Genomic DNA, 14,671 nt, shown 5'->3' with positions numbered 1-14,671 from the left:
GCCCCAGCCCTGGCTCAGCTGGTTCTGGAGGCGGGGAATCCTGTGCAGGCTGGGATCCCTCAGGTTCAGCATCCAAGTCCGAATCCCAGGCCATCACACCTTGTCAACAATGTGGAACTGTAGTAGTCCCCAATTTGGACTTAGCAGACATTTGGTCTTTATGAATGAACTGATTTATTGGGACTTCCGTCTATATTATTGCACTTTATGTGTTGTTTATGTGCGAGATAAACCTTTGGACTGGGAAAAGTTTGTAGAGTATCTGAAAAAGGTGTGTGATGTGCAAACAACGCTAGTGGGGTTTCAAGAAGCACTGTAAAAGTTAAGATATATTGTCAAAAATAAATAGAAGGCGGAGGCGTTAAATGGCAATATAACGAAGGGAATGCGTACTAAAGAATAACTATGGATAGCAACTGAAGGAAGTCCAAGAAAGATTTAATTTGTCAAAATTTGGATAAAATTGTATAATTTTGTTGGAAAATTAATAAAAATTTATTTTAAAAAAAACAACATTTGATATTGTGATAAGAATAGATAGAAGATTATTGTTTGTGTGAATGCCCAGCCGGTTACGTCTTGTGTGTTTGTCCATTCCAGGAAAAGCATTCCTGACCCAGATGTTCACAGGAAGTCCCTAAGATGATTCCCCTTTCAAACAGGATACATGCGCCTAGGCCAGTAGGGTCCTCTTCTCCGGCAGACGGACAACCCCTCCCCCAAAGCCCCTCCATCCCCCACTTCCCCATGGGGGTCCCCCACACCACCCATCACTCACCAGGATGGTTTTGAATCACCTCCAGCAGGTACAGCTGAGCTTCCCACAAAATATTAAAATGCAATAGTCCATCAAATATTAAAAGCTTCCCTAAACATAATAACAACCATCCATTTTCAGTCCATTGAATAAGCAATTAAGCATTTCTGCAAAGGGAAATGGCAGAAAAAAGCATAGAAAGCATACATAAGAAAGTATTACTGATTTATGATGAGAATAGGATTTATTTATTTTGAACTTCGCTGGGTTCCTCCTTGGCAGCCAGTGCGATTATTTCAGCAGGGCTCGAACTCAGGACCCGCTGCCTTGAGGGACATCTAAGAGCAGTTGGGCACAGATCGGAGGGCCATCTGCCATGGATGCTTTAGCTGAGATTCCTGCTTTACTGGGGGTTGTAATAATAATAATAATAATAATAATAATAATAATAATAATAATAATTTATTTATATCCCGCCCATCACTGGGCGGCTTCCAATAAAACACTAAAATACAATAACCTATTAAATATTGAAAGCTTCCCTCAACAGGGCTGCCTGTTTAGGGAACTAGACCAGCCCCCTCTTGCTTCGGGTTGGACTAGATGACCCTGGGATCCCCTCCTCTCTCTCCACTCCTGAATTCCAGGAGGAGCTTCCTTGCCTCCTGCAAAGCCCTCTTCCCTGCAAGCTTTTCCTCTGGTTTCTGGCCAAGGGAGGGAGATGCTCAGAGTCCAGCCAAGAGCCTCGCGCTCCAAAAGGATATCTGGGCATTGGCGCAGCCGGGGGGGGCAGCTGCCCCCCCAAAATGCATAAAAAATAATAAGAATCTGAGAGAGGGCTGAGCTGGAGGGACTCGGCTTGGCAAGGGTTAAAGGGAACCGAGCTGCCTTCCTAGAGTGGCCAGGAAGCAAGGGGGGCAGGTCCTTCAGAGCCAAGGCCCCCCCCTCCCCAGTCCTTTCCTGCTTCGGTGTCTCTCCTGCAAGGGCTGCCTCGCTCTCCCCTCCCGGGATCTGGTGAGTCTCCTCTCTCTCTCCCCTCAGAGGGTGCAGTGGGGAGACGGGGGGTCCCAGAGCTGCAGCGGGGGAGGGGGCCTGGGGGGCCTGATCTGCTCCTGCAGGGGGGGGGACCCCAAGTCAGGGAGGAGGAGAGGGTCCTGCCAGGGAGGGGCCAGGTCTGCTCGGCTCCCCTTCCTGCAGATCAGAGGATCCCTGACTCCCACGAAATCTCCCTTCTTTAAACAAAGGAGTCCCTGGGACTTTAACTCTGTGTGACATCGCTCAGCCTCATTGCACAACCGAGGTAACATGTGCAAATGGTTTTCCAAAGCCAGACGAGGAGGTGGACTAGCCCCCGCCCCACAGGGAGGGAGGAAGGAAAGGTGAGAAAGAGAGGCCAGGAATAAAGAGAGGGATCCCAGCCCAGAGTCTGGCTGCTGCAATGGGGACCAGTTTCCCAGTGTCTCCCAGGGCAGCTCCACACGGAGGCCACTGCAGCCATCCCCTCGCACCCAGAGCAGGGCATCCCAGAACCACATCCTCTCTGTCCCAAAGGGATTGTGGCTGGCAAAGCAGCCGGAAATGGGCGCTGCTACTCACTGAGCCTCCAGGGACCTTGGCATCAGTGGCTGTGGGTGGGGGGTTAAGCTCTCTAATAAAATAATAATAATAAATTAGCTGCCTAAATTTCAAGGGACATGTATTTGGCTCTGCCCACTTGGCCCTCACAGCAAAGAAAAAGAGACCCCCACCCCAGGGGTCTGCCTGGAGAGCGGCAGAGAGTCCAAGTCTAAGAAAAGGAGACAGAAGCAGGGCAGTGGGGGTGGGGGGAGAGCAACTCCTGAGGACCCCCGGATGAGACCCCCACTAGAGCCAAGCATCCGTTATTCAAAAGATACAAATGACTCCCTTGTCAGTCAGTTCTGACTTCATGCATTGACTGGAAGGCAGGAGCAACCAGGCTGATTCACCTCACAGAAATCCCTTCAGTTGCCTCCGCATTTTGCAATCTTCCTTCTAGGAGGGCTAGAGGGTGCTTCCTCCTTCTCCTCTTTTTAAAGAAGATCTCTCCTGGTTTGGGCTGTGGTGCCATCCAGCCCTGGTACCTGTCAAGACACATCCATGCTTCCTTACAGATTCTGTTGTTTCTTCTGACCTACAAATTCTGTAACAGAACAATGTATTTGCTTTGTAGGATTTGCCAGAGCTTCTCATTCAGACAGACAGAACTTGGCAGAAGACCAAAGGGTTCCTTCCGATCTCTCAGAGGCTTCCTGAGAGCACAGATGGATGAGCGAGACTCAGCTGGCCCTAAAGCAGGAAGAGGCCATGCAAGCCAAACTGGGAGCAGTGGGGGATTCTGGGAAAACTCTGTGCAGAAGATCCTGGGTGAGGAGGACACCCTCCGCTCAGAGGTGCAGAGCCAGCAGGTGAGGCAGTTCTGCTGCCAGGAGGCCAAAGGACCCCGAGAGGTTTGCAGCCGACTCTACCACCTTTGCCACCAGTGGCTGAAGCCAGAAAGGCACACGAAAGCTGAGATACTGGACTTGGTGATCTTGGAGCAGTTCCTGGCTGTCCTTCCCCCGGAGATGGAGAGCTGGGTGAGGGAATGCGGAGCGGAGACCAGTTCCCAGGCGGTGGCCCTGGCCGAAGGTTTCCTCCTGAGTCAGGCAGAGGAGAGAAAGCAGGTGAGAGAGACTTTCCTCTAGATACTCCCAAGGGGCTCCAAACAGGACAGAGAACATCCCATAATGGTCTGCTGATGGCCCATCCTTTTCTGAGAAGGCATCCATGGAATGAGATTTCACACCCTTACAGTTGTTTCTTTTTCAGGGAAAGGATCATTTTGTAGAAATGGACCTGGAGAGGCCTCCGTCGGACACCAGAGAGAGTCCACTGGGTAAGGAGGAAGGTGGGTTTTCTCCGTTTGGTCTTGTTCTGTTGGTTTTCCAACTCATCTGAGGGTTCCTTTCATCTTGTTTTGGGGAGAACAGCTGGGAACAAGCGTGCAGAGGAAGAGAGAAGTATTTCTGCACAACTAACATATGAAATGGGCACCACCGTCCAAATGCTCTCAGCAGGTGTGGCTACCTTTGAAGGTGACCTGGAAACTGCAATTAATCCAGAATGCGGCAGCTAGACTGGTGACTGGGAGCGGCTGACAAGATCACATAACACCGGTTCTGAGAGATCTGCATTGGCTCCCAGTACGTTTCTGAGCACAATTCCAAGTGTTGGTGCTGACCTTGAAAGCCCTAAATGGCCTCGGTCCAGTATATCTGAAGGACATCTCCACCCCCATCGTTCTGCCCGGACACTGAGGTCCAGCTCCGAGGGCCTTCTGGCGGATCCCTCATTGCGAGAAGCCAAGTTATAGGGAACAAGACAGAGGGCCTTCTCGGTAGTGGCGCCCGCCCTGTGGAACACCCTCCCTTCAGATGTGAAGGAAATAAGCAGCTATCTTCTCTTTAAAAGACATCTGAAGGCAGCCCTGTTCAGGGAAGTTTTTAATATTTAACACTGTACTGTTTTTAACACTTGATTGGAAGCCGCCCAGAGTGACTGGGGAGACTCAGCCAGATTGGCGGGGTATAAATTATTATTATTATTATTATTATTATTATTATTATTATAGGCCCATCTGAAGTTAGAGATGCCCTATTTCACCTGTGAGAGAATCAGGCACTCCTGGCATCCTGCTTACCTTTTTTTCTTTTGCAGGAGACAGAATGATGCCGGCAAGACCTCCTGGTCCATCTTTTCATGGGAGCAGAAGGGAAGCAGCAGCTGTGGAACCAGATCAGGTCAGGGGAAGCTGCCTTGTGGGGCCAGAGGCTGAGGGATGGAGCAATGGAGGAGCAAAGGCAGGCTGCACAATGCTGCACTATTTGATCCCTTGCCAGAAACCCCAGAGAGGAGGGGACTTGGAAAGCTGTCGGGAGTCGGGGGCCTTTACTCTCGGCAGCGGCTTTTGTGGAGGAAGAGGCTCAGGGAATGAGCTGCTGTTCTCATGAGGCCCGAAACTCATCCAGGTCTGTGAATATCGTGTTCTTGCTGATAAATTGCAGCTGTGAACTGTGGGGTTTCCTGCCCAGATACCTCATACCAGTCTTCTGAATGTTGCCAGCAGGATTCATTTGTAGTTACTGCTTTATTTCTACATTGACCATGGACTGCTAAAATAGGCTTCTAAGCTTTGGAGAAAGCATAACCAGCAGTGGCCAGGATTCCCCTAGCCAGCCCCATCAGCAGCACAAAGAGAACTGCCCTCCACTCCTCCCCTGACGTTCCCTCCCCAGAACAGTGCATGGGGAGAGTAGAGGGGGCAATAAAATACCATATTTTTCGTCCCATAGGACGCTCCGTCCCATAGGACGCACCTACTTTTTTGGGGGGGAAATAAAGGGAATTTTTTTTTCCTTTATTTCCCCCCCCAAACCAGGTCGGGGAGCAGTGGGATGGCGGTGCTGCGCCTCCCCGCTGTCCCCCGAGCTTGTGGGGCTGGCCCATGTCTGCCTGGCGCGAGGGGTGCTCTACAGTCTGCAGTATGGGGAACCCTCTGTTTCAGGGCGCCCACGCGCCCCCGGGTGCGCAAGGCTTGCCAACACCAGCGCGGAGCACAGGGCGGCCTCCGAAGGGCGCCCCGTGCTCCGCGCTGCCAGCTGCCGCCCGCAAGCCTTGCGCTCACGGAGGGGGGGAGATCCCCCGGGTGCGCAAGGCTGGCCAACACCAGCGCAGAGCACGGGGCGGCCTCCGAAGGGCGCCCCGTGCTGCCGGCTGCCGCCCGCAAGCCTTGCGCTCACGGGGGAGATCCCCTGGGTGCGCAAGGCTGGCCAACACCAGCGCGGAGCACGGGGCGGCCTCCAAATGGTGCCCCGTGCTCCGTGCTGCTGGCTTCCGCCCGCAAGCCTTGCGCTCTCGGAGGGAAGATCCCCTGGGTGCGCAAGGCTGGCCAACACCAGCGCGGAGCACGGGGCGGCCTCCGAAGTGTGCCCCGTACTCCGCACTGCCGCCCGCAAGCCTTCGGCTCCCGGGGGGAGATCCCCCGGGTGCGCAAAGCTAGCGGACACCTGCACGAAGCACTGGGCGTCCTCCGGAGGGCGCCCCGTGTTCCGCGCTGCAGGTTGCCGCCCGCAAGCCTTGCGCACCCAGGGGAACTCCCTTCGGGCGTGCAAGGCTTGAGGATAGCTTCCTGGAGCCTGTAGAGCGAGAGACGTCGGTGCGCACCGACGCCTCTCGCTCTCCAGGCTTCAGCGAAAGCCTGCATTCGCCCCATAGGACGCACACACATTTCCCCTTCATTTTTGGAGGGGGAAAAGTCCATCTTATAGGGCGAAAAATACGGTAAATGCCTAATACAAGAATTCCTTTGTTAAAAGAAGCTCCCATTATTAAAGTGGGAAGCAAAAGAATCACTTAAAAAAAACACAGCAATTAACAGGAAGGAAACAACAGAGCATTGTGTAGCAGATCATATTTCTGCTGTCTCAGAGGCGGACATTTCCCTTTTTCTTTTAGGGTCCAGTGTGCTTTGAAGATGTTGCTGTTCGTTTCACGGACGAGGAGTGGGCGTTGCTGGATCCTGACCAGAGAGCTCTGCATAAGGACGTCATGGAGGAGAATCGTGGGATATTGGCCTCTCTTGGTAAGGCTCCCTGTGGGATCGTCCTTTCTGCCTGGAAATTCAAAAAATATGTCTATAGACCAACCTCACATATTTTCACAGAGCTCAATAGTGGCCCCTATAACACCTGGGAACCTAACACCCCCACAATAAAGAGTAACTTACAGTTTTCTCTTTGAACAATCTTCCTCAGATTATTCCTTTTTCTACCATGATTGGGCTGGCCAGGCCATATTCAATGTCAGCTTCAGAAAGATAAGTAGCTTCAGGTTTTCTGTTTTTGTTTTTGCTCCTGTCAGTCTTGGGTTGACCAAAGAGACGACTGACATTGGAGATGGAGGGGATGCCATGACTGGGCCAAACAAAATCCATCCCAGAGAGGAACTAGACTTGTTGAATTTCAGGTAGATGTAGCAGTGGTGGTGGTGATGACGATGATACAGTGGTACCTCGGTTTACAAACTTTCCGGAGCAGGACTGTTCTTAAATCAAGGTACCACTGTAGTGAGCCAAGTTTTTAGTTCTGCAGCTGTAATAATGTGAAACCAGGACTGAATTATTGCCTCTGTTAATTGGGCTTTATTGCGGGGTTGCTTCTGACCTACAAGTTTCTTTAGTCGGCTCCAAAGATTTCTGATTGGCTTAAAGTGTGGGCTATTCAGCATGGACTAAAGTGTGGGCTATTCAGCATGGACTAAAGTGTGGGCTATTCAGGTTGCCATCAGTATGCTGATGACACCCAACTCTATCTGTTGATGGATGGCCATCCTGACTCGGCCCCAGACTCACTGACCAGATGTCTGGAAGTTGTGGCTGGATGGTTACGTGGGAGCCGGTTGAAGCTAAATCCTTCAAAGACAGAGGTCCTGTGGCTGGGACGGGATGATATGGCATTGGGGGGGGGCAACTCCCATCTCTTGCGGGGGCGCAATTAGTGCCAGCACCGTCTGTTAAGAGTTTGGGTGTAATCTTCGACACCTCCCTTTCCATGGATGCGCAGATTACAGCTATAACAAAGGCGGTATTTTTCCATCTTTGCCAAGCTAAGCAGTTGGCTCCTTACCTCTCTCGCCCTGACCTAGCCACTGTGATCCACGCGACGGTCACCTCCAGACTGGATTATTGTAACTCGCTCTACGTGGGGCTGCCCTTGAGACTGACCCAGAAACTCCAGCGGGTGCAGAATGCCGCGGCGAGACTCCTTACAAGGTTTTCGCTGCGAGATCACATTCATCTGGTACTATACCAGCTGCACTGGCTCCCAGTGGAGTACAGGATCAGGTTTAAGGTGCTGGTTTTAACCTTTAAAGCCCTATACAACCTAGGACCCTCGTACCTACGGGAACACCTCTCCTGGTATGTCCCACAGAGAAACTTACGGTCTTCAAATAAAAAGATCTTGAAGGTCCCAGGCCACAGAGAGGTTAGGCTGCCTTCAACTAGAGCCAGGGCTTTTTCTGCTGTGGCTTCGATCTGGTGGAACACTCTGTCACAAGAGACTAGGGCCTTGCAGGACTTGACATCTTTCCGCAGGGCCTGCAAGACAGAGCTGTTCCACCAGGCCTTTGGCCAGGGCACAGCCTGACTCCCTCCTTCGGCAATCTTCACGGAGCTCTGGCCCAATGGTTGCCATTGGTTTGATTTGAATTAATTTTATAATGAATGATTTTAGAGTTTTGTGTTGTACTGTTGTACTGTTTTATTGTTGTTAGCTGCCCTGAGCCCGGCTTCGGCTGGGGAGGGCAGGATATAAATAAAATTTATTATTATTATTATTATTATTATTATTATTATTATTATTATTATTCCCAGGCCATTCCAGCAGTGAAATATCATTATCTTGAATGTACACAGCAGCAACATGACATAGAGCTGAATCCTGCTGAAAATATATAAATGCTTTGGTATCTGGGAAAAGATCACCTGCGGAACACTTCAGTTTGGGCTCACGTATTTCGTTTATGCATTTTCCAGCATTTATATTCCCATTAATGACGCAAATTCTGCCCACACCTTTTGCTACCATACAACCCCAGATCATCACACTGTCTGGGTGTTTCACAGTCGGTGTAATGCAAGTAGGGTGTAAATCTTCTCTGATTCTTCTCCTCTTCTCCGATTAAAGAAACTCGCGTGTTTCATGCCATCACTACCAAGCAAGGTAGTGTCTTTTTTTAAAAAAATAAAGTTTTTTATTTATACAACAAGAAAAAAGAAAAAAACACAAATACCAAATTACACACAAATTACAAAAATAACCATAGACACATAATTTTCTTAGCAAACAATAAAACATCTATTGGTCTTAACACTAAAGACCCAACCTCCCGTCTATTCCATATTTCAAATTCATATTACTTATTCCCAATACACACTTTTATCATAATTAAACTTATTCTTAACAAATCTAATTTCTTATATCTACCTTGCAACTATTACTGAAGTTCCTCGAGTGCTGCAACAGAAATTAAACTACTATATTTATTTTTCAGATATTCTTTGAAAATCTCCCATTTTGAAACAAATTCCTGTTTTGATTTATTCTTTATTTTTTCTGATAAACCATCTAATTCGGCATATTCTGTCAGCTTTTGGATCCAATCTTGTATAGAGGGGATTTCATTACTCTTCCATTTTGCTGCGATCAAAACTCTTGCTGCCGCCGTCGCATATAAAAAGATACCCTTCCTCTTTTGTGGAATATCCTAATCTGTTATTCCCAGGAGGTAGGCCTCTGGTTTTTTATTGAAAGAGATCTTTAGCATTTTTTGCAGTTCTGCATGTATACTCTCCTAGAATACCTGTATTTTCCTACATATCCACCACATATGGTAGAATGTTCCTGAGTCTCTGCATCTCCAACAATTACTTGACACATTTTTATGCATTTTGGAAAGTTTCCATGGTGTTAGATACCATTGATGTTGCATTTTTTGAAAGTTCTCTCTAATCGTGTAACAGTTTGTGAATTTCCAATTGATCTTCCATAAATTTTCCCATTGAGCCATGGTTATTGAATGGCCAAAATCCTGGGACCACCTCACCATTGCCACTGTTACCTCCTCCTCCTTGACTGTCCAGTCAAGGAGGAGTCGATAAGTTTTGGAAAGAGTTTTTCTTTTAGAATTTACAAGATCAGATTCGAATCGGGACATTTCTGTTGAGAACCCCTTTTGTTTGTCAGATTTAAATTTTTCAAATAACTGATGGTATTGGAACCAGTCTGAAATGTGTTCTCTTATTTCCTCAAAGTTTTTTAATTTTATTTGGTTATCTTCATTTTTTAGAAGTATTTTATATATTGGCCAGCTTTCCTGAGTATTTTTCCGTTTTACTGCTATGGCTTCTATTGGAGAAGTCTACCACGGGACTTTAGGCTCCATCAGGTCTTTATATTTTTCCCATACAGCAAAGAGTGACTTTCTTATTATATGGTTGGTTAAACTTTTATGAATTTTTGCTTTTCCATATATCAGGTAGGCGTGCCATCCCCAACGATTGTCAAAACCTTCCAGGTCCAGGAGGTCCGGATCCTGCAACGTGCACCAATCCTTTTAGCAAGGTGAAACAGGCTGCCTCGTAGTAAAGTTTTAGGTCGGGTCGGGAACAGCCTCCTCTCTCTTTTATGTCTATTAAGATCAGGTGTTTAATCCTAGGTTTCTTCCCTTCCCACAGGAATTTGGAAATTTCTCTTTGCCATATCTTGAGACAACCTGTCAAATAAGGTAGTGTCCCATTGTTCCGCTGTCCAGTTAACATGGGTTTAATCTTTTCAACCTTTGCTTGAGAGATAACAATGGCTTTTTCCTTAGAATTCTAACATTTAGACCAGTCTTTGCACTCAACTTCCCATCACATTGTGCCATGTCATCTTGTATACACCCAGATGATTTTCTTCTGTCATGTAGGCACAGTCTCTCCACTCGTCCATCGTCACTTGCCTTTGTACACATTCCCTGCCTTATCAAGTCTGATTTTGTAGTGACTGAGTCTCCTTATACCTCTTCAAAAATATAGAAAGGCCAACTTTGGTTAAGTTTTCCCCAATCTCTCTTCTAATTTCTCCATAACTGTAGCCTTCTTCACTTAAAAGTACCATCTTACTTTCTGGAGACCAGTCAACTCTTTGTGCCATTTCTATAATTTTATTATGTTTTACACCCTCACTAAATGAAAGAACACACAACACCAACAAACTTGATAGCAATCACATAACACACTGACAAAAGTCAACCTAAGCAAGTTGTGCTTTCTTTTTCTGGTTATTTGGCTATAATTTTGATAGAATAGGGGTAATTGAACAAACTTTGTTGGATTGCAATCTCGATAGCATTCTTGATCAAATTATCTTTCCACTGATATATAATTTTATGACATTACTCCAAATGAAGTGGTGTTATGAGCCAGCAAACCTCTGAAATACACTTTTTTCCAAAAGTCTTCCACAATTTTGACCACTACTGTATATCTAATAAAGCAACATTCAACAACTCATCAGAATCTCATAATAAATATGTTGGTTAATGACAAAAAATGCAGGTAATGAATACACCCCCAACTCCCTTCAGTTCTTTTCCATTTGTTCCTGAGGAGGCTCTAATCCCTTTTTGTCTCCATTGCAGATTGTGATGAATCGGAAATTGAGAGCAAAGGTGACAACGAAAAATTCCCCAGAGAGGAGAAGCCACACAAAAATTTGGAGTGTGGAGAAAGGTGCAGTCAGAGCTCCCATTCCACTTCCCATAAACAAAATCTCATTGGAAAGAAACTCTATCAGTGCATGGAATGTGGAAAGAGCTTCAGTCAGTGCTCCTCTCTCACTTCCCATCAAAGAATTCATACAGGGGAGAAACCCTATCAGTGCGTAGAATGTGGAAAGAGCTTCAGTCAGAGATCCGATCTCACTAAGCATCAAAGAATTCATACAAGGGAGAAACCCTATCAGTGTGTGGAATGTGGAAAGAGCTTCAGTCACACCCAGAATCTTACTTCCCATCAAAGAATTCATACAGGGGAGAAACCCTATCAGTGTGTGGAGTGTGGAAAGAGCTTCAGTCAGAGATCCGATCTCACTAAGCATCAAAGAATTCATACAAGGGAGAAACCCTATCAGTGTGTGGAATGTGGAAAGAGCTTCAGTCACACCCAGAATCTTACTTCCCATCAAAGAATTCATACAGGGGAGAAACCCTATCAGTGTGTGCAATGTGGAAAGAGCTTCACTGGTAGCTCCTCTCTCACTTATCATCAAATAATTCATACAGGGGAGAAACCCTATCAGTGTGTGGAATGTGGAAAGAGCTTCACTCACAGCAGTAGTCTCACTTCCCATCAAAGAATTCATACAGGGGAGAAACCCTATCAGTGTGTGCAATGTGGAAAGAGCTTCACTCACAGCCACAGTCTTACTTCCCATCAAAGAATTCATACAGGGGAGAAACCCTATCAGTGTGTGGAATGTGGAAAGGATTTCAGGAAGAGGTCCGAACTCACTGACCATCACAGAATTCATACAGGGGAGAAACCCTATCAGTGTGTGGAATGTGGAAAGAGCTTCAGTCAGAGCTCCCATCTCACTTCCCATCAAAGAATTCATACAGGAGAGAAACCCTATCAGTGTGAGGAATGTGGAAAGAGCTTCACTGGTAGCTCCTCTCTCACTTATCATCAAAGAATTCATACAGGGGAGAAACCCTATCAGTGTGTGGAATGTGGAAAGAGCTTCACTCACAGCGGTAGTCTCACTTCCCATCGAAGAATTCATACAGGGGAGAAACCCTATCAGTGTGTGGAATGTGGAAAGAGCTTCACTGGTAGCTCCTCTCTCACTTATCATCAAAGAATTCATACAGGGGAGAAACCCTATCAGTGTGTGGAATGTGGAAAGAGCTTCAGTCAGAGCTCCGATCTCACTTCCCATCAAAGAATTCATACAGGGGAGAAACCATATCAGTGTGTGGAATGTGGAAAGAGCTTCAGTCAGAGCTCCGATCTCACTTCCCATCAAAGAATTCATACAGGGGAGAAACCATATCAGTGTGTGGAATGTGGAAAGAGCTTCAGGAAGAGCTCCGATCTCACTAAGCATCAGAGAGTTCATACAAGGGAGAAACCCTATCAGTGTGTGGAATGTGGAAAGAGCTTCAGTCAGAGCTCCGATCTCACTAAGCATCAAAGAATTCATACAAGGGAGAAACCCTATCAGTGTGTGGAATGTGGAAAGAGCTTCACTGGTAGCTCCTCTCTCACTTATCATCAAAGAATTCATACAGGGGAGAAACCCTATCAGTGTGTGGAATGTGGAAAGAGCTTCAGTCAGAGCTCCGATCTCACTTCCCATCAAAGAATTCATACAGGGGAGAAACCATATCAGTGTGTGGAATGTGGAAAGAGCTTCAGTCAGAGCTCCGATCTCACTTCCCATCAAAGAATTCATACAGGGGAGAAACCATATCAGTGTGTGGAATGTGGAAAGAGCTTCAGGAAGAGCTCCGATCTCACTAAGCATCAGAGAGTTCATACAAGGGAGAAACCCTATCAGTGTGTGGAATGTGGAAAGAGCTTCAGTCAGAGCTCCGATCTCACTAAGCATCAAAGAATTCATACAAGGGAGAAACCCTATCAGTGTGTGGAATGTGGAAAGAGCTTCACTGTTAGCTCTAAACTCACTTCCCACCAAAGAATCCATACAAAGGTCGGAAAAACCAGTATACAGCTTTAGGAGCCAGGCAAATCCGCACCTTTTTAACCAGGCCTTTTTCTTATTGACATCTAATGCTATTTTAACATGTGATGTTTTGTGTTTTTATGTTGTGTTTTTACTTTCTAAGCATTCTGAGACATGTGCGTGTAGGTAATACAGCCACTCTTAAATTCCTAGGGGTCTTAGCCCCCCCCATAAAATATTTGAGGAGGCCACCCCCCAGGTTTTCTTTGTGTTTTTTCCAAATGCAACCTTTTATTCTTCTGCTACTTGCCATACAATTTCGCTTTCAATTTGCCCTTTTAAGAATTTTTTAAAAACCGCACAAAGGTCATGAGGAAAACAAAATACAAGAAGATACAAACATGGACAGGTCCCATCTCTGCGGGCAAAATGGAAAAGTTGCTTAAAGGAGGCTTTCCCAAACTTGGGCCCCCAGCAGCTCCCGGACTACAGTTCCCATCATCCCTCCCCATTGGTCCTGCTAGCTAGGGATGATGGGAGTTGTAGTCCAAAAACAGCTGGAGACCCAAATTTGCTTAAAGGGAAAGTAGGCTGGCCTTGTGATACCCTCTGCTGGCCAAAAGCACTGCCCCAGAATCTGAACCACCCCCAGTACTCCTAATTGGAATTAATAGAGCGCAAAACTGAAGTTTGATCAGCACTTCAACCTCTAGGGAGCTTCTAGGTGCTTTCTGCGCCACTTAGAGTACCCACAGAATTGTGGCTTCTACTGGCAACACACACAGGAGAACAAATGAAAGACAAACACAATGAGCAAGAAAAAACCTGGAAAGGGCCATACCAAATGGACATCCAGTGTGAAGAGGTCACTTTCCCCACTGCTGAACAATGCCACAGGTAGAGGAGATGGAATGCTAGAAGTGTTCTCTGGGGCAAGGGCAGCTGCTGAGAAATTGAACTATAGGCGCAAAATATTACTTTTTTAAAAAGTCGCTGCCATTATAGGCATTGCCATTCAAATGGTGTGCATGCACCATGTGATTGATAGTGCAAGGCGGGACTTACCTGGCCCTCCACCAATATTTTATTCAAGTTGGCAACACTGGGTCGGGTGGTTTACAGATTAAATAAATACATAAATCACCTACCTTTGCAAATATTCCAGCTTGTCTATATCCTCATTTATTCTTCTTTAAAATGTATTTGCCCTTCATCTGCAGATTTTACATTATAAGCATACAGGATGAAAGCATGGCTTTCTCAAAAACAAGACAAGCCAGAGAAACCTCTTCTTTTCTTTTTTTGGATGGAGTTACAAACTTTGTTAATCAGGGGCCTGCTGATCAACATAGTCCATCTCTATTTCAGTAAGGCTTTGGACAGAGTCCTCTGTGATATTCATGTGAGGAAGCTGGTAAAATAAGACTGAATGAGGTAACTGTTAGGTGGATTTGACTGACCAAACCCAAAGAGGACTCCTTCATGGTTCCTCCTCATCCTGGGGAAAAGTGACCAGAGGGGTGCTGCAGGGTTTTGTTCTGGGCCCGTTGTTGTTCAACGTCTTGATAAATGACATGGTTGAAGGAAATGAGGGGATGCTCGTCACATTTGCAGACGAGATCAAACG

The 14,671-nt window shown here is 46.7% G+C and overlaps 2 protein-coding genes across 2 annotated transcripts in view; both read left to right on the top strand.

Annotated features, from left to right (window-relative positions):
- Positions 1–13,389, top strand: part of LOC309368833 (uncharacterized protein) — a gene marked incomplete at its 5' end in the record, with an annotated part of 64,642 nt that extends 51,253 nt beyond the window's left edge. The window contains 3 exons of the mRNA XM_081909139.1: positions 4,475–4,557; positions 6,272–6,398; positions 11,000–13,389. Coding sequence (XP_081765265.1) covers positions 4,475–4,557; positions 6,272–6,398; positions 11,000–13,098 — 2,309 coding nt within the window. The 3' untranslated portion in view covers positions 13,099–13,389. The remainder of the gene's footprint in view (positions 1–4,474; positions 4,558–6,271; positions 6,399–10,999) is intronic.
- Positions 1–14,671, top strand: part of LOC309369334 (zinc finger and SCAN domain-containing protein 31-like) — a 79,903-nt gene that overhangs the window by 52,795 nt on the left and 12,437 nt on the right. The gene's annotated exons all lie outside the window — the stretch shown is intronic.

The sequence above is a fragment of the Podarcis melisellensis genome (genome assembly GCF_964234715.1).
Source record: "Podarcis melisellensis genome assembly, chromosome: 4".
Taxonomy (NCBI): domain Eukaryota; kingdom Metazoa; phylum Chordata; class Lepidosauria; order Squamata; family Lacertidae; genus Podarcis; species Podarcis melisellensis.
Note: the sequence above shows the minus strand (reverse complement) of the source record. Positions and strands in the feature narration are given on the sequence as shown.